General features: G+C 40.6%; 1 protein-coding gene across 2 annotated transcripts in view; it reads right to left on the bottom strand.

Moving 5' to 3' along the window:
- Positions 1 to 25,884, bottom strand: part of DOCK11 (dedicator of cytokinesis 11) — a 216,527-nt gene that overhangs the window by 119,058 nt on the left and 71,585 nt on the right. For both annotated transcript variants that reach the window (XM_075187236.1, XM_075187237.1), the window contains exons 15-29: positions 25,736 to 25,858; positions 25,091 to 25,167; positions 23,260 to 23,444; positions 23,113 to 23,178; positions 22,832 to 22,924; positions 22,209 to 22,332; positions 19,781 to 19,902; positions 19,482 to 19,565; positions 18,001 to 18,090; positions 13,292 to 13,410; positions 10,145 to 10,214; positions 8,915 to 9,040; positions 7,369 to 7,440; positions 5,334 to 5,480; positions 2,696 to 2,779 (exon numbers count right to left, since the gene is read on the bottom strand). In XM_075187236.1, coding sequence (XP_075043337.1) covers positions 2,696 to 2,779; positions 5,334 to 5,480; positions 7,369 to 7,440; positions 8,915 to 9,040; positions 10,145 to 10,214; positions 13,292 to 13,410; positions 18,001 to 18,090; positions 19,482 to 19,565; positions 19,781 to 19,902; positions 22,209 to 22,332; positions 22,832 to 22,924; positions 23,113 to 23,178; positions 23,260 to 23,444; positions 25,091 to 25,167; positions 25,736 to 25,858 — 1,582 coding nt within the window. The remainder of the gene's footprint in view (positions 1 to 2,695; positions 2,780 to 5,333; positions 5,481 to 7,368; positions 7,441 to 8,914; positions 9,041 to 10,144; positions 10,215 to 13,291; positions 13,411 to 18,000; positions 18,091 to 19,481; positions 19,566 to 19,780; positions 19,903 to 22,208; positions 22,333 to 22,831; positions 22,925 to 23,112; positions 23,179 to 23,259; positions 23,445 to 25,090; positions 25,168 to 25,735; positions 25,859 to 25,884) is intronic.

The following is a 25,884-nucleotide window of genomic DNA, read 5'->3' as shown; positions in this document are numbered from 1 at the left end:
TGCGGAACTGAATCATTTATGAAGGATAAAAAAAATAAATAGTGTTCTATGGATGATCAAATTTAGTTCCTTTAGTACGTGTCAGTGGATGGCATCTGGGCCAGGTGCTTTATCTGCCTTCATTTTATTTAGGTGTAACGGCGCCCCCTCCTGTATTAGTCAGATAATTGCGTGCATAGGTTACTGTTGCACACCCCGTTTCCTGGTACTTTTTGCTTCCTTTGCGAATACAGTCAAAAACATATATAAAGGGTCATTTTTTATATTTTTAATTTTTTTTATTTATTTATCAATTAACACATACGTAGCCTAATATTTATCATTTCTTATCTCAGTGATAAGAACTTAATTTTCAGAGCTACTTATCAATTGTGTGTAAACTGGTTGTACTGGCAAAGATGTGTCCCCCCAGTGATATCTTTCTGCACCATCGCAGCGGTGAGAGACTGCACTTCATGGTTTGCCCCCGTAGGCCCTGTGGGGGAAATACATTTTGAAACACTGTACTTTTCAATTAATTAATTTAAGTTAATAGATCAGCCATTCATTTAAGATAATTTAATTAATGTAAGTTAATTCAATTTAATTTCATTAATTTAAGTTAATTGAATTACGTTAATTTAAGTTACTACAGGGACAAGAAGGAGTGCAGCAGCATCCTGGAAGCTGGGGTGTAGTCAGGAAGAGATTACTCTTCACAGATTCTCCTTTCCAATGGGGCTAGAGAGCACTAACACGATTAACGCCATCCACAGTTGCCATTAACCGCTCAGGCGTTCAGAATGTAGGTAGCGCTTTTTGTGCTGTTTAAAAACTTGCTTTTCACTGTCCCCATAGAGCTTCCTACAAATGTTGTTGACATATGGAATGTACATGTACCCGCGTTTATTTAAAATATTTTTTAAAATTTCCCATTTGGTGTGTACTTTTATTTAAGAGTAAATGTATCTAATATCTAATCTGAGCCGAATAATCTCTGTTCTTCTATAATTTAAATAATGTATAGCTCCCTTATAAAACATCTCATTATAATTGAAGTCAATTCTTCTTACCATGTTGTGAACAGGGTCAGCATAAGCTTTAGGAATGGGGGTGCCCCCACACGACAGAAGCGGTGACCACTCCCCACCGCCCTTTGACAACGGTGAATGCAGCATCAGAGTATGCCATTCATTACTAGGGCAATCTCTTCCATGAACAGGAACATAAATATGCAAGATTATTACAGGGGCATATTTTAAGCAATTGGGCAAGGTCACACCTCAGTGGAAAATAGTTTAGCACAAACGGAGATCAGATATCAGAGTGTTGAGTCGAGTATACAAAAGAGGTTCTAGGGACCACCAGTCTTTGTTTTGGAAAAGCAACAAACACTGAGATTCTCAGGTACAGAGAGAGACACACACAAAGAAATAATGGGTCATGATAGCATTAATCCTTGAGTAACAAAAGAATTGTGTGACTGATGCACCTTAGGTTGGTTACACACCACAGGGTTTCCAGACGATTCCCAGGACAATCACATGATAAACGACCATTCGCCCGGATATAGTATTAGTGTGTACTCTCCAACGAAAAATGATTATCGATCCAAAGCACATCATATCATTTCATTTGATTTTTAAACTGAACTAAAAATCTTGTTCAACGATGGAACAATGTTGCGTCGATTCTGCAGTGTGTATGCACTCTGGACCGGCAGTGTCCATAGAACTTTATGGAGTGTGCAGAGTCACAATCTTTTCAGCCGATGGTTATGACAGATGTAGAGCACAGATCTCATGGTAATTCGTGTAAAATGTGTATAGTGTGTACACATGAATCGGCATGCTGATCTGGAATTTTTTTTGGTTGGTAAAATCGTTAAGAATATCAGGAGAAATTTTGTATAGTGTGTACCGGGCTTTATACTAAACCAATGTGTCCTGACAGAGGTTGCAAGAAACTGTGTTCAATGAAGCAATCAACAAAAGAGGTAGCAGAGAAAAAGTCGGAATCTATAGACCAGTAAGATAAAGTAATAAAAAATTGTGCTAATATAAAAGCAAGTAACTGGCAAGATTCAAGGCAACACTGAATTCTGTTGTGGCTGTCAGTAAAGTTATAAACCAGGACAGAACTGTCTACAATGCCTATCTATATAGAACAAGTGTTCGGTACTGTAAAACACAGCAAACATGAAAATAAACTACATATTTCAGGACTAATGCTGGCTGCACATAAGCAAATCCAATTGCTGTACAGGCAGATCTGGGACCATTTTGGGACATATCGCACAGATCCAGTTGTCAGGAACGCAGGTATTTCATGCATTTGCCAATTTTCCAGTCAGTCATACAAAAATCACTTTGACCCTGACTGGATAAGCAGCAAACTGCTGTATGGTGTAGATTCTGTGGAAGGACTGGTGATAACTGGTGTAATGGCAGGTTAAAGCTTCATTACCACCTAGAGTTAATTAATCCCACACCCTTTTCCCGATTGAGCCCTTATTCATCTAACAGCACAGGACGAAAATCAGGGTTGTGTGATGCATTGGGGGGGGGGAGCCAATCAGAAGCCACAATCGCTGACACCGAGGCTTCTGATTGGACCTCCAACTCACACCCCACTTCTGTTGCTACACAACTGCTTCAGATTCATGGATCCCTTCCCAAAACGTATTAGTATATGTTCTGGATTTTCCTTGATTTACCTTTGGATCCTTAAGACTAAATCCAGACATGTAGTCATTGATGAGATTAAAGATGAATCCTCTATCCATGAACGTGAGACATCTCTAAAAAACACAAGAGAGACTGGAAAATGAAGTAACTAACATTTACATTTGGGGCCTGAGTCATTAGGGACAGGAAGGCAAACAAGGAGTAAGTTTTCTTCTGGACACACCATGTTACAATGCATGGGGTGCAAATTAGTCTACTAGTTTGCGTGTAAAATAAATACTGGCTGCTTCATGTAGCACACAAATACTTCATAGCTTTATTTTTACACTGACATTCAAAGTTGATCTAAGACATGCCCTACCCCAACTATAAATCTGTCCACACATTTTAAATTTACCTTCCACTCCAATGCATCATGGTTTTGCCCATGTGAAAAGTTACTCCTTTATTTGCTTTGTTCTCCCTAATGACTCAGGCCCTTGCTGTTTACTTATACAAGCAAATATATTTATTTTGTCACTATTTTGTGAAAACATGACTGCTTTAAATTTTCAACGAAAACAATAAATCAGTTTATGAATACATTGCAACATTCAAAAAGGTTAAACGTTTCACAATATAACACCACACCCTTGCTCCGACTACATGACGCTTTAATCCTTTCCTAACGTACTTACGGAAAAACACGGTAATACACTCTTTACTGCTTCCGCAGATTCACACACTATTATGTACATATTAATAAGCAGACATATTTATAGGGTGACGCACAATTGCAAACATCTGCATGCACAAGGAATAGAAAACACATGCTTGTACACAGACACACATGACACACACACACATATTAGTCCTTGCAATAATTTCATACAGGACAATGACTGGGACACATTAGCAAATATCAAGCTGTTTCTCAGCACATCTACAATTATACAAAATGAAGATTATTGTTACTATTACAATGCAACATAGTTGAACTCTGATTGAAAGTGCGCATATTTTTTGTACAACTCGTCAGCGATAAAGTGTTTCTTCACTGTCTATGAAAAGCTTTAAAGCTGTATTCATAGGTGGGGTCAACAATTACTCTACTCACCACTCCAATTATCGGACCTATATACAGCTGTTTTTTCTGGGACCCCCGACTTTCACCTTAAAGACCTGGCCAAAAGAGGTGGTTGTGTGATGTTGTAAGGGGGGGTAGTGTGGCCGCATGGGCCAAGTTTCTTCATTTATCTTCTCCTCCATCTGCTCTGCCCTCTCCCTTGCTAAACAATCTTTCTTTAAGTCCCTCATTTCATCTCAGTCCTCCAATCACCGCCAACTCTTTGCCACATTCATTTAACCCCCCCCCCTTCCCTTCTATCACGCTCTCCCTCTTTGCTACCGACTTTTTCTCAGCCAAATTTGAGGTTATCAGACTTAACATTTCCTCCTCCCATTCTTCTCCTGCCACTCTCATTTCTCCACCTTCCTCCAATAACCAACTATGGTGCTCCTTCTGCCCTACTTCGGGAGAAGAAGTCCACTCCCTCATCCCCCCCCCCCCGTCTACCTGCCATCTGGATCCCATACCCTCACACCTTCTTCGTTCCCACTCCCCCACTGTCTGCTTCAACCTAACACACATCTTCAAGCTGTCACTCTCCTCTGGCATTGTCCCCACCTTCTTTAAACATGCTGTTATCTCCTCCATTTTCAAAAAACCTTGATCCCACCTCACTCACTAACTACCGCCCCATTTCACTTCTCCCCTACGCCGCTAAATTACTTGAACAGATTGTCTGCAACTGTCTCAACAGACACCTCTCGGACAATTTCCTCCTTGACCCTCTCCAATCTGGCTTCCTACCCCTCCACTACACTGAAACTGCCCTGGCCAAAGTTACTAACAATCTTCTCTCAGCTAAATCCAAGGGTCACTTCTCCCTGCTCATCCTCCTCTTCACGGCCTTCGATGCCATGGACCACTCCCTCTTGTTGCAGACCCCTCTGCAACAGTAGGGGGTTTCTCCTGTGCTGCCCCCCTCCACTGGAAGAACCTCCCACGCTCAATCCGACTGTTCCCTAATTTGTACTTCTTCAAACGGGCACTTAAATCTCACCTGTTCCTTAAAGCCTACCAGCCATCCACCTAACCCTCTCTCCATGCTTGTTCTCATCACCTCTCCCTTCCCTGCCCCTTTGCTCGCTCCTCTTGCGCTTGATCCCCGGTACTGACTCCCCTTTGTGCCTGCTGTCTGTTTGCCCTCCCTTTAGGATGTAAGCACCAGGGCCCTCTTCCCTTCTGTCTCTATACTTATTCTTCTGCTCCAACTGCACTGTAATAGCTATGCCTAGATCTACTGGAGTCTTGGTATTATTCATTTACTGTTCTGTACTGTTTTACCCTGTATGGTCTACTGTTTGTATCCTGTACGGTGAAGCGGAAATGTTTTGGCTCCTTATAGAGGAAGAAAAAGAAGAAGGAGAAGGAGAAGGAGAAGAAGAAGAAGAAGAACTGGCTTCCTATTGGTTCCATGTAGCCACACATCCTTCTAGGAGCCATTTTAGAAAGGCAATCAAGCAACACTCCTAGATAAAGATAGCCTAATATCTCAATAGAAAAAAACACAACAACACTTTCATTTTTCTATGAAAGTTAAGTGTTAAACGAGAACATCTTACCTTGATGAAGTTGGCCAAGCTCATGTTGACATTTCTGGATTCCTCCTGTATCTCACCGTATCTTATGGTGACATGTGGAATTATTGAGAGGAGCATGGAGTGTAGGACATTTTGGTAGGAGTCTGGAAATCTTTGAGGTCTAGATACCTGTAAAAAATGCAAATGGAACTAAAGCAGCAATAAGTGCAGGAGATCCCACCACTCAAAGAGTATAGAAGTCCTGGTCAGAGACCGGGAATTACTTCTGCACAACATGATGATATTTGCTAGGTAAGAAATAGGAACAGGGGGGTGTGTGGGGGTGGGGTGTCCAGGCATTAAATAGGACATGTTCTTAAAGATCTATGATCTTTATGGAAGTATCCAACTCTCTCCCATTTACCTTTCAATATAAACAGGATAGAAAAGAGAGGTCCATGTACATATAGCCTTATAATCACTGGCTAAACTGCTTTATGCACAGCAAGGGCAACAGTAGAACCTGCGACTTATGGAGAACAGACCATCATAAGAAAGCATGTAATTAAATAAGTTTATAAGTTTGCACTTTTACTATTTAAATGCATAGCAAATTAAAGGGGTAAATGTATCATAGTGCGGGTTGTACAAGTCACCGGAAATCGGCGAGATGACAGCTTAAATTTAAAGCGGCGCTGCCTTGTAAAGGGAAAATTCCCTTTACAAGGCAGCGCCACTTTAAATTTAAGCTGTCATCTCTCCGATTTCTGCTGACTTGTACAGCCCGCACTATGATACATTTACCCCTAGATCTTTATTTTATTCTAAACAGCATATCTCATAACCATTAGTATAAGCATTTTTGTGAGAAATAAGTAATATACACATTCTTTTTTTTGCAATGACATTTACCAAGTAGATTATCTACTGTACTGGTAGAAAAGAAAACAACATTTTCGTCTCATTTACACAGCCCAACAATGTGATCCCATGTTTAATGCCGTGGGCTAAATACAGAGACGTTTAAGAGATATTCTGCTGTCAAACACGAGCTGTTTGTGCACTTAAACTGTCCTCCACAGGCAGATTCATTTGCATTGTCATATAGTTGCATGTTGAGTTTTATTATACAATATCAGAGCTCCAAGATGACTTTCAATACCTCTTATATTACACAGTAGAAGAAGCAATATCCCTTAAAAATATGAGTAGCAGTTTTTTACAAAGAAACAAAACATTTTAGTATTTTTATTTATTATCATATTTATTTATCATTTAGTTATTTGTTTAACTATTTTCATGAAAGAAAGGAAAGCTGGTATCCAGCATATGAGAGGATACTGTCTATCTGTGACAGACATCTATGGAGCAGAGCCAGGTGCTATGGTGATTAATATACTTATTAGAACCACATCTGGGTATATTTTGGTCATATAAAATATGATTTAGGTAACTGTGGAAAGAGAGGAATGAAACAGAGGAGTAGTAGGTACAGTTTTGTTTGAACACTTTGCTGTACATATATATAACAGTCTACTGTCAAATTATAAAGGAATATTAGCAAGTCTTTCCCATACTTGCCAACTTTTCCTCGTTGACTTCAGGGAGATCCTGGGGGAGGTGGGCGTGCTGGGCGCTGGTTGACAAATTGCATCATTTTGAATAATGAATCTCTAGAGACTGAAGTGTCTTTTACATTTCTGTCTCCATTACTGAAGTCATGTTATCTTACCTGTCAGTCTTTGATGAAATCTTGGTGTCCATGAAAATGGCCACCTCCATAGGCATCAATACATGGACATAGGACACAATTTCTGAACTGTGTCATCATGCCACAGATGGCGAAGCCAACCACGTCTTGTACTGACTCAGCATCAGGGAGAATGCCAGACTCTTCAGGGAGTGAGGGAGATCCCCCCATTTCAGGGAGTCTCCCTGACATTCAGGGAGAGTTGGCAAGTATGACCTATCCTGGAAATGCTTTAAAACTGATGCCTTTCACTACATAAGGCCAGAAAGAGCACCAGACACTCTTAATATAGTTATAGGCATCACATACTTTATAGTACCAAGTTACCTTGATTTTGTTCTCTTCTATCAGGTACAGTGCCATGGCTTTTGCCAACGCTTCAAAGAAAAACCATGAATACTGGAAAAAAAAATGAAATATATAATGTGACCTTGAAATCATATGTGCTGAGGATTTTAGCTGAATCTCAAGGTTACTTTAAGTTGTGCGATTGAAGTTTTTCAGATTGGAAATAAAAGCATTGTATAGAGGTCAGTAACACTTCAGTGAATATCCTGGTACATTTTACAATAATGTACAACATTCATAACTGTGTTCAATATTAAAGAGCACTTTTTGATACTAAGGTGCCTGTCACCTACACAGTGAGGTCACCATCGTGTGGGTTAAACCAGTATGTTGTGTAATAGTTTGCAAGGAACCATTGAAGATATAACTACAATAATAGATAGCTAAGCATGCAGTGATTGCTGATATTTGTAAACATTATATAAGAAAAGTGTCCAGGTGTTGTATGTAAGTATTACCTGGGCGAACCAGGCCCAGGAGAGTGTCCCAGGATTGCATGTGGGCATCATGTGGGCATACCTGACCAAGGAGAGTATCCCAGGATTGCATGTGGGCATCATGTGGACATACTTGGCCAAGGAGAGTGTCCCAGGATTGCATGTGGGCAGCATCTGGGCATACCTGGCCAAGGCGAGAGCCCCAGGATTGCATGTGGGCATCATGTGGACATACCTGACCAAGGAAAGTATCCCAGGGCTTTATGTGGGCATCATCTGGGCATACTAGGGTGTCTGTATGGTGCCAAGGAGAGTATCCCAGGATTGCATTTGGGCATCATCTGGGCATACCTGACCAAGGAGAGCATCCCAGGATTGCATGTGGGCATACCTCTATAGTTGACATCTATTTTGTATGGATAACATTTTGTGTAAAACTTATAATTTTTACAGTGTTATTGCTATTTGTACTGTTTATCTCCCTCAGTTCAAGGTCTTGACACTTTTAACTATGATGCAAAAATAGGTACTTAATATTACCAGTAATTAGCTGGTCGAGTTTTCTATAGTCTAAGTAGCATGAGCTGAGCTACATGACTGAATGGGCCATGAGATGAGGGAGGTCTAGCTGCCTTTGTAGAATCACAGTGGTCTTGTAAACACGGTGATTCCAAATCAATAGAAACTGAGATAAAAGGGGTGACTGAAAATGTTATGGATGTAACATTGATAGCTCACAGCTCTATGCTATAAGACGTAAAACAAGTTATCATGGTAGCATCACTTTGTTGGGTAGAGACACACAAATGGCCATTTCTAAATTCCCTTCTGGCCAACTCTGTAATTGGAACCACACAACACATATCACTAGACAGGTAGAGCTGTGATTTTGGATCCTTTAAGACCACATCACCCTAACCTTAAGGGAATGAACATAAAGCTTATATTATATTTAGCCTGTAATAACAAGTCATCAGGTAACAGTGGTAGAGAATACTGCCTGTTTATAATGCCATCCTTGTACCACACGTTGCCCCTACCCCATATGTCATCTGCTGACAACCCCCTACACATGACCATCCTATTACCTTCAGTAACTTGTTAATAGCCAGGAAATCTGCTGACTGCTTCAGAACGGTGATCATCGTGGTAGCCAGGATCTCGTGCACTGTTTTGCTTTGCGGAGAAGTCGGCTTCTGTGTTCTGAAGACATACTGTAAAATAAAATACAAAAAAAAAATGCAAAGTTATGCTGCTTATGATGGGTGTAGCGGGTGGATTGGGACGTCCCAAGGAGTCCTCACGCACCCTATTTTGCACCTACATTCTGAAGTGAGGTCTCATGTTGCAGGATGAGACACAGAGCTTCAAGAGGCGTAGTGGGCGCATTATAGAGGGGGCATCTGTGTGAGCGGGTGGTCGCACCGCATCTTTCTTCTACAGTGCTAGTAATTGGGAGTCATCCTATTCTTTATTTTAGTGGGATGCCTTTAAAGTGGGGTGCATTGTTCTACACGTGCATCACAATTGAATTAATTGGGTACATAAATAAAGCTTGCACGAGCAGTCGTTTTGGAGAAAAATTAAAAAGATAAAATGAATGCAGTCCGTGGTCCTCAAGTGGCAGGAGGCGGGACTTAGTAGTGGTGATGTCACTCGTTCCCTCCTGCCCGTTTCCATCTGGACCCACAATCACGCATAAGGTTCCGCTGAGGACAGTTCCCAATAGAAGATGCACCTATGCAAAGTGAAGGGCGATGTGTGTTCGCGTATTCTGCAGTTACTACATGGCCCTCAGCATACCAGGGGCAAACGCAGAATTTATAGAGGGGGGGTTTCCAGACCACGCCCCCAGTGGGTGTGACCAGCATGCATGGGGGAGTGGTTATAATTTTAGACAGTGCTTGGCTGCTCTCCAACTCTACCTATCCCCATAATATACATGGGCAATGCTGCGCACACTACTGTTAGGTGCACGCAGCTCTCCCTTTCCAAGCAAAGTCGTGTGAAGCAGGGGCAGGGTCCAGCCATCTCGAATATATAGTGCCCCAGACTTGGAGGGGGGTTTCCAGACACTAGGAAACCCCCTCCCCCCCTCGGTTTGCCTATGCATACAGACAATCTGTGTGATGACAACAAGTATATTAGCATTGCATTGTAATGGTGAGACAAGTGTGCTGAGCTGCATGTGTGGGCTGCTGACTTGGATTACATCATACTAACAGGCGGAATTAAACTGACACATGCAGTAGATGCCTTTTCACAGCTATATAAATGTTTTATATTAATAAATTATGATGGTAATACAGTTATCTTACCTTAATAAAAGACCGCAGGTAATGGTCTAAACCTTCTTCTTGGCACTTGGACACAATATGGAGAATCACCCTTTAATAATAATAATAATAATTAAAAAAAAACAACAACATTATTCTAAGCATTTAAAATCCCATGACTTCCCAAATACAACCTGCTAATTAAGAAATCCTGTTTTATTACAGGAGGCTAATGGATTTACTAAGCAAACTCTCTATATTTTCCAGACACTGTACCAATGGAGCCCACAGTCAGTCACTCCTCTCGCTGGTTTTGCAGATAAAGTGAAGTGAACACAATTCAGATACAAAAAAGTTCCACTTTTTCTTTTTAGAGGTATTAGTAAATCTACCCCCCACCCCCAAGTCATCATTACAATTCTGATAATACGTCTGAGTATAATAAGAGAAGGGATGCTGCCCTTACTATTTCCTCTTTGCAGGATAAAGGCTGTGTGTATTAACATAAATCATAGCTTGCATGTACGTCAGCCAGGCCCGGCGCTCCCATTAGGCAAGGTTAGGCACTTGCCTAGGGCGCCGGGCTCTGGAGGGCGCCTGGAGGGTGCCACAGAATATTATATGACTTTAAAACTGTGCGGCGACCGCTGACCATACCTGTCACGGCCGCCGCACAGCATTCAGATGGACGGGGAGGGGGGGAAGAGGCTATTTTGTCACCACCGCCGCCTCTCTGCTCCGTCTCCTCCCCTCCACTTACTAGTGTCAGTGAGTGGAGGGGAGGAGACAGAGCAGAGAGGCGGCGGTGGTGAGACAAGGTAAGGAGAGACGGGGTGAGGGGGGAGGAGGGAGGAGGGCGCCGATTTTTGCGGGGGGGGGTGCGATTTTTTTAAAAATGCCTAGGGCGCCATGGATCCTAGCACCGGCCCTGACGTCAGCCAACAGTGAACCTGAGAGATTCTATCCTATATAAACTGTTTGCATACTGTTTAGGTTTAAAAACTCCATAAATAAAACACAATTTGTCTCAGGTTTTACAAATCCAGAGCAGACAAAAAAAAAGTCCACAAGAGAAATTCTTCAGAAGATTACACCAGATTTATATCACAGTGAAACAGGTCATTTCACAGAGGTGCTAAGATCTTGCACTGCAATCTCTGAATTCTGTTTCACCACACCGTGGAATGTCATTATACACTGTCTATGTAAGATCACATTTCACAGAATGAATAAAGCTGAGACCTCTAAGGTCAGATTAATTCTGCTGTATGCTATGGGGAAGTATGAGTGAAAGAAATAAAAGCTTTTTGGGGGAATCTCAGCCAATGGCATTTTTCTGAACCTTAATAATAAAAAAAATATTTTAAAGTACGAAACATATATGTATAATACTGAAAGAGACTTAGGGTTAGATTCAGAGGTAGAACTAGTGAGCTGTGGGCCCCGGTGCAGGGAAGCGGGGAGGAGGGAACCGGGGCCCAGAGCTCGCTAGTTCCCCATGCAGCAGGCCCCATTATCTCCATGGGCCCTGGTGCACCCCACCTGCTACACCAATGGTAGTTCCACCACTAACTAGACCAGGCCTGTCCAACCTGCGGCCCTCCAGATGTTGTGAAACTACAAGCCCCAGCATGCTTTGCCAGTAGACAACCAGTTGATAGCTGGCAGGGCATGCTGGGACTTGTAGTTTCACAACACCTGGAGGGCCACAGGTTGGACAGGCCTGAACTAGACCCACCAGTTTTTGGTCGTTTTGAAACAGCCGGATTTACTAAAGGCCAAACCACAAATAAAATGGTGAGAATGAACATTTTTAAAAACCGCCACTTTACAGATCGCCATCCTGATTTTAACAATGATGAACATAAAACAGCCGGATTTACTAAAGCTGGGGTCTGCAAAACCGACACAAAACCGCCATTCAAACGGACAAACAAAAGAGGCGGGATTGCTCAAACTGCATGGGGATTTACTTGTACCTCTCTTGGGTCTCAGTTTACTGTACCTCTCTTGGGTCTCAGTTTTAGGAGTTAATTAATAAATTTAAAATATATTTGTCTTCTGACAGTTTTTTTTGCAGTGGTTTTAACCAATGGCATTATTTATTTATTTTATACATTTTCACATGTTGGTTTTGCTTTTAGTACTTATCAGCCTGCTAAATATTCTACTTTATCTATGCACTTGGTTTAGGCATTTAGCATGACAGGATATACACATATATAAATGTAAAATGTGACTAGTGCTATATATTCCTGATGAAGCAAGCATGACCTGTGAGCTGCATTGCTCGTATGTGAACTCTTAAGCTGGGTACACACTACAGGGTTTTCCTCCAATAATCGGCTCAACCAGCCGACATACGACCGCTCGTTCAAAAGTCGGGTCAGTGTGTGCAGTGACACGATGGTCGAAAGTCTGCCCAAATGGACGATTGTCGCCTCATTTGGTTGGTCGTACCGGTAAATATTTTCGTTCCAATCTCGTTTCTGTTGTGTAGTGTGTATACACTTCCGACCGATGTGTACGAAATTGCAATCATTGCTCACGACAACATGGCTGTAAAAAGTCGCTAAAGGGACGTCCGCTCTTCCCTTTATCTTCTAAAACAAGGCCAGTGTGTATGCAGTCCATGGACCGAGCGATCGGACCATCGATCGCATGTAAAATCGATTGGCATAAAAAGTTGGTGGAAAATTCTGTAGTGTGTACCCAGCTTAATTCTACTACATCTAAAATCCTTTAAATCATAAGGCATAGGAACCAGAGAAGAAGAGTAAAATATTAACCTTTATAATATAAAATTGTTTGAGCACTGCTATAGATAACTGAGCTGTAAAGATAAGTGTGGCTGTCTTTTTTCCTTCAATATTATTTTATTGCTGTAACAATATAAAGGCTACCTACACACTGGATTAAAATCCTGTATTTAACATGTGTTTCTAAGTTAAGTGTACAATAACTGGCTGTGAATATAAAACGTTTTGTACCAAATGAGATTCTTGATTGGCGGTTTTTTCCACATTTAACACTGGGGCTGCCGTACATTTCTTTAACACTCTTTCTCCATTTCAGGGTGTCTGATGGGCGTCAAGAGAATTAGAAAACTTTTGTCTATCTCAATGTGAGCGCAATGTATTTTGAAATAACAGCCAACTTAAAACAATCAATATGAAATATAGAACTTACAGAGTACAATTTAAAGCTACTTCATCTTCATGGGAAATGGTTGTCAGAAGTTGAAAGAGCTGCGTGAGAATTACAGGCAAGAACTGTATCATCACGTGGACCTCCATTGCATGCAAGCACTGCAGGAAAAACACAGAAAAACCTTAATTTGCTTTAGTCAGTACCATGAGGTAATGCATAAATTTGTCCACTAGATGGCAGAGATGAACCACCTGACATTTTAAAGTTCTGTTAACTCTAATATACCACTACATTGACACTTTACAAATAAGCACTAATAACTATAATAATAATTATAATAATAATAATTGCAGGGCTGCTCACATTAATTTTCTTACTACAGTGTTATTAGAGATGATCAGCTAATTCGAAAATATGTATTTTTACATTTTTATGTATAATATATTTATATTCAATCTTATGTTGTAATGATTACTGACGGGCATTCAGATTCCTTCTCTTGCCGCCAGCGGTCTCTTGTACAGTGCCCCACTCCCGTTGCTCCTGTCTCTGGCTGCTCTCTGCAGAAGTGAACATGGCTATTGACACTGAGGAGTAGTTGTCAGCCACAGCACTAGCTCTTGAAGAAAGTGGCCAGTCACAGGATGGATGAGGGATTTGGGCAGAGGAATGTGACAGGCCACAAGGTGAGGTGAGAACCTCGTCTCTGCTGCTCCTCGTATGGTACCGTCACAGACGAAGTTCCCCGATTACAGGTATATTGGCACAAAAATATAAATTTGCATGGATAAACTCTTCCATTGGCTCACAAAAACCTTTGATTAGTTCCTATAACCAAGATAGTATTGTGATGTTATTACACAGTTATGGCAGTGTATGATGGGTGTTTCGAAGTGATGAAATGCTCCCTTATCATCATTTATTTGAACTGCACAGTGCCAGACAGCTGGGATAACAGATCAGACATAAAACAAATCATAGATGAAGTCCATGCAAGGTTAATGAAGACGTGAGACCTAGAGAGTACAGGCAGAAGGTAATGCTAAGGTAGCAGGAGCTAGTGGGTCTAGGAGAGGAGATTGATATGTTAGCTGGTGTTGAACAGAGGGATTAATATCAGGTGGGGGGGTGGTTAGGCTGAAGGTGGGTTTTGGGAGAACACTTAAAAAGATTGAAGGTTGGGGAGAGTCTGATCAGGTGGGTTAGGGAGCACTACAAGTGGTGAATAGCGTTGAAGAAATCTTCAACTTAGCTGTAAGTAGGTACTTGGTCTCTAGTGAGGGCAGTATTGGTGATGTGTTTGTAACATTACAGTGAATGGCTGAATTCAATTTGTTCTTTAGTCGAGGATATGGGTGTTTTTACGCTGCCTTTTCCTGCACATAGCAGCAAGCTTCAGCACTGAAGTTATTGGCTGCAAAACGCGCCAGTGTGACAGAACCGTACACTCACTCCAAGGTATCGTGTCTTCCCTTCAGAACGCTGCAGCTTCCTGTACACTCACTCCAAGGGAGCGTGTCATCCCTTCAGAACGCTGCAGCTTCCTGCCATTATAAATCACCCATCTGACAATGTCTTTAACTGTTTATGGTATTTTTAGCTGTGTCTAGTAAGCTGTGGTTATGGTTATTTGTGTCTGAAAGACTGTGAAGTCTATTAATGCATGAAATTGTTCGTCTTTTTCTAAGAGATTTCAATTGTCCCTCTTTGACCATTTGAAATGGTCAAAGAGGCACTTTCAGCTCACACTGTATTGTAAATTATGCACCATATAATCCTAAAAAAAACACTTTCTCTCTTAAGCGGCATGTAATTTAGTGTTTGGTTCTAACAGAAAGAGGGACATGGTTGAACTTACCATATAGGCAAACTAGGCATGTGCTTAGGGCAACACTGTTTAGGAAGCAGCATAGAAATATCTTAATGCTAATTTTATTAGGTGGCTATTTTCTTTTTTTTGTGAACTGGCCTTTAACAAGCACCAATTGTAAAAGAGGGTTCTTTAGATACATTACTTAAAGGAAGAAAACAAAGGAAAGAAAAGTAAGGCTAAGAAAGGAAAGGGGCTGGTGTAATGAAGCAGACAAATAAATTGCAGATGCCTAAATAACTATACTGGCTCTGTTTTTATTATTGAAAATTCAGAGGGGAAAATATATACACTGGTGTACTGTAGACGCAAGTATATTTACTACATGAGAGGTGTTACTTGAACTCTAAAAATTAAAAGTAAAGAAGTCGATGGGCCCATAACATATACATACAAGAGTACTAAAATAACTAAGGGGGAATTCAATTGACCGTGTTACTGCCAAAAGTAACATGGCCTGCGCACTATTACTGACATTATGGTAATAGTGCGCACTATTACCGTTAATACGGTAATCTTTAACGCTGGTTTTTGAGCAGGGGTAAAAGTTACCGTACTAACGGTAATAGAATTAACACTGAGCTGAGCGCGGCTGAATTGAATTCTCCTCCAAGAGTAATGCTTGCCGCACCATTAACCAATCACTGCTGAGGGGTGTAATTCCACATCAGTGGATTTTCTTGACTCAGTAACTAAAGAGATAGCTCAGACTGGCAGGGCCATCTTAACAAAATGATGGGCCCCCGGGCAAAGCAGTGCACCGGGGCCCCTACATATAGATATATAGATGTATACAGATACAGATAAAGATATATAGAGATATAGATAGATAGATAGATAGATAGATAGATAGATAGATAGATAGATAGATAGATGTACTTGCTCAGTGACCCTTGTAGGTTTTTTTTGCAGGTTTTTTCTTTTGCAGGATTATTTATTCTCATTAAGAGCCGTGCCTATGGGGCTCCCTTGCCCGTGGGGCCCCGGGCAGCTGCCCATCGTGCCCAATGGAAAAGATGGCCCTGCAGACTGGATCGCTGCATATGTAGACTTTAGCTGGCATTCCATACAGTATTCCACATTAAATTAATTTAGAAACTGATAATCCTTCTATTGCACAGAAACATAGTGGAATGAATAAAGGTTTGCCTATAGGTCATGAGACAGCGTGGTTCACGCTCAGATGAAGGGGACATATTTTTCATTGGAGGAAGTCTGTAAGGTAAAACAAGGAAGGACACATTTCCAGGACATTACAGAAAGTGTGATAAATGTACGGAGAGCTGGATGAGAGCATTGAGAGATAGATAGTGAGTGCATCTGAGTGCTGTGTAGATCTTCATGTCTGCATTGTATGTGGCATTCTTTTATTTTTAAGGCTCAATGTTTTGAGGGGAGTGGAGCTTATTTTTATTACTTTGACACCAACGGGGCGAATTTAGAGTCACGAATAAATCCAGCTTGAAGGTGCAAATACATCTGTATAAGGCAAAACATGTTACATTCTACAGATGGATTTAGAGTTGGACAGGAGACGCTTCCTAGCTCAACTCTAAATTTCAGAGCTAAAATATAGCTGCCCAGTATTTGTGTGCTACATGCAAAAACAATAAAGCAATATTTTCAAATTCATTTACACCCCTTGGATTGCAGCGTGGTTTGTCCAGATGTAAATTTGTACCCATTACTTGGATCTGCTCCTAAATGAGTCCAAATGTGCTTAGCACATTGCTTATATAAATCATTTTTGGCATTGCAGCTTTAGGCATTATGGGGCTTAAGTAGAGTTGGGCTTATGTATGTCTTTTATTCCATACCGCACATGTGCACCAAAAAAAACTTACGCACACATCCATTTGTAGATTTTGGCGCTTTTTATACCTATGGCTCCTACAATAAGGGTGTGTTCATGAAATTGCAACTCAAATAGATGTGGACACAGGCTTATGTATGTCTTTTATTCCATACCGCACATGTGCACCAAAAAAAACTTAGGCACACATCCATTTGTAGATTTTGGCGCTTTTTATACCTATGGCTCCTACAATAAGGGTGTGTTCATGAAATTGCAACTCAAATAGATGTGGAGGCAGACACAGATACACCCATCTGGAGGAGTATCTCGTGGGTGGGGGGGCTGTAAAGCTGGTGCAACGCTACAGAATGTTGACAATGACCATGGGCAGCACTAGCTGGCCCCTTCTGATCATCTGATTGCATAATAACCCCTCCAGCTATATTATATGAAGCTGCATCCGTCTAGTCACATTACTTAATTCACCTTTCCATTTGGACGGATTACCGCAGGAAAGAAGATTTCCACTGGATTTTCAAAGAGAAACCGCTTATAGCACAGTGGTTAAATTTACTGACTCAGCAGAGCTGAAATCATGGGTTCGATTCCAACCAAAGCCCTATCTGTGTGGGTTTTGTATGCTCTCCAAGTGTTTGTGTGGGTTAGATTAGGCATATTTCTATATACACATCTAAGCACCCAAAGGAGAAGTGGTTACTTTTGGTTTACCCCATATTCATTTTACAGTAATGTTTCATTATAATTCCACCTAATCTGACACTGCCATGGACAAACGTATTAACCTCTATATAGCGCTGCAGAGTATATAGTATATGAAACGTAATCGCTTTCATTACTGTTACCCAAAAGTTAAGTACTGCCACATGCTCTTTAATACGCAGCATAGAACGCGGAACTCTGTAACCATGGTTACATTTGTGTAGTAAAAACATACACTGCATGTGAATCACTGGTAATAAATAACGGCTGTAACTGTGGATGCAACACTCACACAAGACAGGATGTAGTACAGATCGTCTGTGGGAAAACGTGGTGTGTAAGTGCTTGGAAAGCAATTTGTACCTTTAAATATTTCACAAGCTCTCCTGGAACATCTTTGGACCCTGACAGAGTCTTCTGGCAGTACTCAAAGAAATTGTACAGATGCAGATCCTGAAATATGAAAATGTCTCTGTTTCAGTTCATAAATAATAAACAAGTAGAGATTAGTGGTAGCTAAAAGCAGGAAGAAATATATTACCAGCGAAAACATTATACCCAACGTAAGAAAAGCGAGACTTCATTACATCTATCCTGCAAAGGCTTCGTTCATACAGGGGAATGTTGTGTTATTTTAATCTACTTTAATCCCAGCAATATTACCGTAAAAAGTTAATTACAATAAAGAGGCCATGTAAGGTATTTAAATGCTATCATCGGGTTTTACTATGTACTCCCCAGACACAACATATGATTATAGTGGTGAAACAGATATAAGGGTGTTTCTGCTAATATCATGGTACAATGTATTAAATGGAAGAGTTTAGAATACTAAAGCAAATTATGATTGGTTGGGTTAGGGCACATCTGAACACATTATAATATTTTTTTTTAACAGAGAGAGGGATGTTATGTTGAACGTTAGAATGTCTTCACTAGGGATCACCCTCAGATACCCACTATGTACTGCAGGTAGCTGTGTTTGCACCTGAAATACTCTGCTCTGCAGTGCACATTCTAATTATTTAATTGGTTACAGGTTGTTCCGCCCCCCCTAAAAACTTGGGACACACAAACGTGGAGGAGTGGATAACGAAAAGGTGGTGTGACCTTAGCAATAGACACCAATATGAAAGCATTATATGTGAATTCATGTATAAGGTACCTATGTGACCGTGATACATTGGTGCAATTACTGCCTACCAGATCAAAAACATAATGGGTGTGTATGTGTGTGTGTCTGTGTGGGCGCGTGCCCGGGAATTTAGGCCGTAAGTTCCAAAGTGGCAGCGACTGGTGTGGATGATTAAATGTTCTTTGTAAAGCCCAGCGTAATATGGTGGCGATATATAAATAGTAATAAATAAAATAATACATTATATAATAAAAGTAAAGAAAACTGTATAATAATGGAAATACTTTGTTCTGATTATCTATTTTTGCCTCATTCATTGATTAAAGTCAGTCATTAAGGATGTCAGGTGTTTTTTCACAGACATATCCCAGTACTTGGGAATGTGCAGTGAGTAACTTTCAATTCATTTTCTGATTGACCAGAGTTATTCTGATATTCCAGCAAAGTTGAGACAATACAGTTTTAAGCTCTTCTTTGTGACTGAAGAGTGTGACAGATTTATGTATACGACAGCAACTAAATTAGCATCTTTGCAGCACATACATATTTAAGGAAAGGGTGACATGAAAAGTGGATGTGGGTATAAGTGTGCCAAGTATAGCTTAACAATCACATATGTAACTGCTTAATAAAGTGAGCTGGAGAAGTGAGATATCAGCCAGGAGCTCGCTCTGACACACAGGGCTGACTGTGCACGTGACACACTTACTTGTGTATAGACCGTGGATTCTAAATGGCTCCCGATTTTGAAGAGAGGTTTTGCTCCATCCACCCATTTGATATCGTTGCTACTCTATAGTTATCCAGGAGAAAAACAACAAGGATTACACTTACATTCCTTGTGACAAATCCAGTATATATTTCTGGGATATTGCTAGGAGGTACAAAATAAAATCAGTTTATTTAGGTGTGTTACCTGCATACACTAGAGACAGTTGACATGTGCTCAGTATTACTTCCTCTCCCACATGATAGGAAGTATAAACATGTGATAAGAGACAGATATACCTTTTTGCAGTCTGGATCTGTCTGACTCAGATAACCAGGGGGGAGATTGGCAGAGACTGGCAGCTGCTGGTCAGACGTTATTATTCTACTCTCCTTCAACAAGCGCACCCAGCTGTACCCAACTGTAAACAGGAACAGATTAATACAAAACATACCCAGGAATAAAACAGGAGTAATGATAACACTGTGATAATGACTGTAATCATCAAATTGTTGTTACTATATCATCATCATCATCATCATTTATTTATATAGCGCCACTAATTCCGCAGCGCTGTACAGAGAACTCATTCACATCAGTCCCTGCCCCATTGGGGCTTACAGTCTAAATTCCCTAACACACACACACACACAGACTAGGGTCAATTTGTTAGCAGCCAATTAAACTACCAGTATGTTTTTTGGAGTGTGGGAGGAAACCGGAGCACCCGGAGGAAACCCACGCAAACACGGGGAGAACATACAAACTCCTCACAGATAAGGCCATGGTCGGGAATTGAACTCATGACCCCAGTGCTGTAAGGCAGATGTGCTAACCACTACGCCACCGTGCTACTATATAGTCAGCGGCCTCTTCATCATACAGGAAATCATTCCTGCAACTACTATTTAATCCTACAACAGATTATAGCAATATTACAGGTCACCTTAGACTGACTTTGCCCCTTCTGTACAGATCCCTATGGCAACTTATAAAAACATTATCGGGCGTATTCAATTGTTCCTCCGGCCGCCAGAAAAACGAGTGTGTTAAAACTATTACCGTTTATACGGTAATATTGCGCGTAAATACCGTTCATACGGTAATTTACTCGCTGAATTTCAGCGAGTAATTACCGTATAAACGGTAATAGTTTTAACGCGCTCGTTTTTCTGGCGGCCGGAGGAACAATTGAATACTCCCCTATAAGACAGGTCAGGGGACCTAGTGCATTGGCATTTCTGTGAATAATATATGTATTACTGGAAAGTTGTCATTTTAGAATTGTACACTAAAGATCCTTCACTTTTAGCAGGTGAGGTAAATGTATCCTGCTGCGGGTTTGAAAAATGGGGATGTTGCCTATAGCAACCAATCAGATTCTAGCTGTAATTTATTTAGTGCATTCTACAAAATGACAGCTAGAATCTGATTGGTTGCTATAGGCAACATCTCCACATTTTCAAATCTGCCGGAAACTCGCAGCTTGATACATTTACCCTATGGAATCATTTGAAAACCTTCTCTACATTCATGACCGCACCAGCTCCCGAGTCAAAGGATGTAAATTTGGAGTAAGAAGCTCTATAAGGCTCAAGTAATATTAAAGCTATAACAAGAGAGCAGGCAGAGAATCAGCATCTTCAGTTAGTCCAACAGAGAGGTGAAAGAGTGGTAAGAAGAGAGTAGTGGGATTCACCAACATACAAACAGCTGTCACCATTGCACACAGGTGCGTTACGTGAAAATGTATTTAGTGGGGGTGCAGCCAGCTGCCAGCCAGGCAGATGGTGCATTCTACTATTATAAGCTGGTATCAGAGGGCAGGAACATAGATATACATGAACAGTGGTGGAAAAATATATCTCCATTCTGAGACTTTAACAGACAGTTGGGGGTAGATTTACTATAGCTTCTAAAAAGGAAAAGTGTAGATGTTGCCCATAGCAACCAATCAGATTCTAGCTATCATTTTCTAATATGTCCAAGATAAATGTTAACTACAATCTGATTGGTTGCTATAGGCAACACCACCACTTTTTACCATGTTTATACAACAACCCTCCAATTTAAATTACACTGAAACACTAAGAGACTCAAATTTCCACTTATTGAGTCCCACTTATTATAATTAATACACAAGCTAAATTCAGATAATCAATGAAAAACCCGTTCCATCCAGGCAGCAGAGGCTACTCCATTGAACTTAATTTTGTTACCAAGGATGCCATTAGGTGGCGCCAGACTCATACTACATTCTAATGTCAGATTATATCATGCATATATTTCACTTCAAGTGTTTCCGTATACAACAGCTTTTATGAGAACTCCCACAACCTCTATTGTACAATATCAATGAAGTAACAGAGTCCCTATTCAAGCAAGTATTTATAACATAGGAACGCAATTACTTAAAGAAAATCCACGAGGGACAACACCACAGACTTACAAAAAACTCTTAAAATAAACACAATGGAGGCTGCCATTTTTGTTTGCTGAACCAATGTACCCGATGATGCAGCCTAACCAATCACCAGGAACCTGTGACATCACTGAGGTATTTAAGGATCAAATATTTATGAAGCATTGGTTCTTAGGAAAGACTGTATGCTTGTCAATATTAGGTCAGCCCACAAAATGGTGGTCTTCAGAGGGTATGTTAAGGTCGCTTTTGAAAGCTCGGCCCATAGGCGTCGAGATCCATAGCATTCAGTCAGTCATTTGTACCTGGTGTTTCGGCACTGTCATGCTTCTTACTGCTCCCCTTCGAGTTGATGTCACAGCTGACATGAAAAAAGGTGAACAACAAATGGTGCTTCTGGTGCAGGTGGAGAGGAAGCTCAATTTTTATCTGAAACAAAATTGACCTTATTTTATTCACTAAACAGGTATCAAGTTTTTTTTAAAACAAACAAACAAAAACACATTAATACGTCTATTCCAAACACCCCCTTTGCCAAATTTTGGACACACAAAGGCACATTTTTCTTAATGTGGACCTGTCACCTGTAGGGGCCATAGGGTTTTAATGTATATAATAAAAATATAATTCTTTAAGTTAATTTCCTGTTTGGCCAGTAAAGGACCACACTGTAATACCCAATACCCTAAACAGCATATAAAGGCCCCTCTGCAGTTGTCCCTCTTGTGATTGTCATCGCTCCCAGACGCTAAGATGCATATTGGATGCTGCCTTCTCCTGGATGAAAACTTATTTTATTTCAAAACCTCATTAGAAAACAATAATCTCTTCAATAAACAAAATGAAACTCCATGTCCCCTACTGGTGTAAGGTCCACCGTAAATGTCATTTTTTCTTTTCATGACCCTTATCTTACAAGACAGCTCACCTCATCGTAGAACTCGGGGCTTTGATTGTGGTGTAGGACAACAGCACACACACTAGAGGTGAATACAGGTCCTCCTGGCTTTCCATAAATACACTGCAACCAACAACAGAAGGTGGTGTTACACGGGTAATCACAAAGCTATCCACTGATAATCATACCCAAAGCTCAATATGATCTAATAGAAAATATTTATAAATACTTCATTAAAATATATGTAGGGTTTCTTATACAGTGCAAATAACAATCGGACATCTAATACTTAGTATCCAGACATAGACAACCTTCATAGATTGTGCATCAGGGTCATCTGAGTCACGGAATTCAATCCTTACTGCAATGTTCCTGGCCTGAGAAAAAGCCACAAACACAACAAATCAGACGGAATCATTAGATACCACAGTAGACTCCAATGGACGGGCTTTGTTTACCTTGGCAAATGATTTCTGCCCATCATACTTTAAATGCAGCGGGTATACATAGAAGTGGTTTCTGTAGGTAGTGAACGGATAGCAGTATTTTGTCGTTTCTGGTAGAAATTCATCAACCTCCACGGCAATCCTCTGGTTCTCTCTGTGGTACGGTCTGACTGGGACGTAGGAAGAGGTCACGCAGTCTGACGGAGGAAATATAAGATAATCCATGCAGAAAGTCTACCTACAGTAGCGCTAGTGTACAGACTTTGTTTGTATGGATAAGATTAACTTATTAGCTATGTAACACCTTCTAGAGCAAATGCAAAGATAAAAATTACACAAAATTGCACAAATAGAAAGCTAAAGAAAAATGATGGGTGTAAGAGGAACATGACTATAGTACATAGCAAAAAGGGAGGTTATTTATTGCCGTCTTCTGAGGTAACAGGTGTCACCCGCCCAGCCTGTTAATTTTACAGTGGACATGTGTGTGAGGTGGGAGGGGAGGTTACAGGGCTGTTTTAATGTATTTCTACTTTAAAACACAATTGGAGTGGCTGGGCAGGATCCTCCGCCTGCCTCCTGGCTGCCAGGCACATCTATATAGCGGGAGCTAGTCACATCCCTGTGGATCCGCCCCTGGCTGCCATATTAATGGACATTGCTGTTACTGGAGATATAACCCATCGTAGTGGCCGACCACTAACCAGACGTTCACTCCTACAATCTGTTTTGAATGCAGCAGCTAATTTACCTCACAAAACGTTGTTCTACTACTGCTCCTCTCTGTCAGTCCCTACATTGATTGGCTGTGTTTTACAGAATACAATATGAAATACTTCTACTAACATACAAAACTGCACCAACATACTTCTGTTGTCCCCAAATATTTCCTAACTTAACCTCTCAGCTTTGCCTAGGATCTGCCTGTCTCATCCACATTCATTACCTGTTCCCAGAATCACATTCACTTTTTCTCATCTTGCACCCACTCTGTGAGATTCCCTCCCTCGTACAACAAGACTTTCCTCTAGCTTCCAAATTTCCAAGCATTCCCTGAAAACTCACCTCTTCAGGTAATCTTACCAAATTACCTTGGGAAAACCTTCTTAACTCCCTAGGCTATTGTACCAGTTATTACACCTCCAAACAGTTCACTCAAAACTTACATTTATTCTTCTTCTTTACTCTAACAGACTACTGACCCCAAAACCAACCCTGCTGTGTGACTGAATCACATAGCCCTACGTAGCTCTTTTTCCCATTATAATCCGGCTGGACCAATATAATTATATTATTCCATATTCCAATAGATTGTAAGCCTGCGAACAGGGCTCTCTTATCTCTGTATCTGTCTGTATACCCAGTATTATTTTATTACTGTGTTTATTCCCATTTATAAAGCGCTTACAAACATGCTGGCGCCTTGTAAACAGAAGAGAAACAGATTGTGCCGCATCCTTAAACGCGGTATTCACATTTTAAAACATAGCGCTGAGATCGGTGCATGAGAAACCGTTCATCCTATTTTGAATGACCTTTTCAGGCATTAGTTGGCAAATGAAAGCACATTAATAGTACTTAGGTGTCTACAAGTCATGAATGTACAATATCACAACCAACACAATGCCTGCCCTTGGGTTTTATTCGGTTAACAGTAGACTAACACAAACAGCAAGAAAAAAGAAGTGTGTGCTTTAATAGATAAAACATGAAATATTACAGTACAGCTACAGACTATGGATTACTGGCCCTGCATAAAAGTGTTATTTGTCCTGACTACATGAAAAGGCAGATTGCATACATTACTGTGGCATTATTTCAACATTTATTTTTAAATTCTTACATGAAAATTCAAGTGGAACACAACCTATGGTAAGATCCAGGTGTCCAGGAATAACTTGGAGTTTGGTCTTCTCTGGTCTGTGCCAAAATAGGAAATTGAGAAAAAAATAGTATTACATTTTATAATGTAATATGACATAAGGGTAGAGTTATCACACCTTCTAAAAATGAAAAGAGGAAGCAATGTCCATAGCAACCAATCAGATCGAAGCTAGCATTTATCTAGTACATTCTGCAATATGATAGTTAGAATCTGATTGGTTGCTATTGGCAACACCTCCATTTTTTCTTAGTAGAAGGTTTAATCTATCCCACAGAATCATAAGCTGTGTTTTGCAAAGCTTTACATGCACAGTTGTATCACATCCAAAGTCCTGGTAAGTTGAGTGGAGAATAGGACTATAGAGGGAATTCTGTCAGGATCTCTGGGTACTTGGGACACGCAAAACAGTTCTGCTCTGTGAAGACTCTGCCAAAGAAAGGTCTTTCGAAACCAAAAACCTTCTAACTACTACTTTCGTGAATGTGGAACATTTTTATTGGATTTAAAAAAAAAAACCCAAAAAAAAACAGGTCTAAAAAGAAACCCTTAACAAATAACAGAACCATGACATACACAAAGGCTGTAAATACTAAGAAGACGTACTTCCTATATTCTGCCAGTAGCTTGAGGAGGTCATCATTGTTAAGTTTACTGCTATCCTGTTTATATAAAGGAGAGAATTTCCCTTCAGTGTCCAGTGTTCCCTGTGTGTCCTTGAATACGGGTCTGGAAAGGAGGATAATACAATGAGA

Source organism: Mixophyes fleayi, chromosome 9 (genome assembly GCF_038048845.1).
Source record: "Mixophyes fleayi isolate aMixFle1 chromosome 9, aMixFle1.hap1, whole genome shotgun sequence".
NCBI lineage: Eukaryota > Metazoa > Chordata > Amphibia > Anura > Limnodynastidae > Mixophyes > Mixophyes fleayi.
This window is presented reverse-complemented; position numbering and strand designations above follow the sequence as displayed.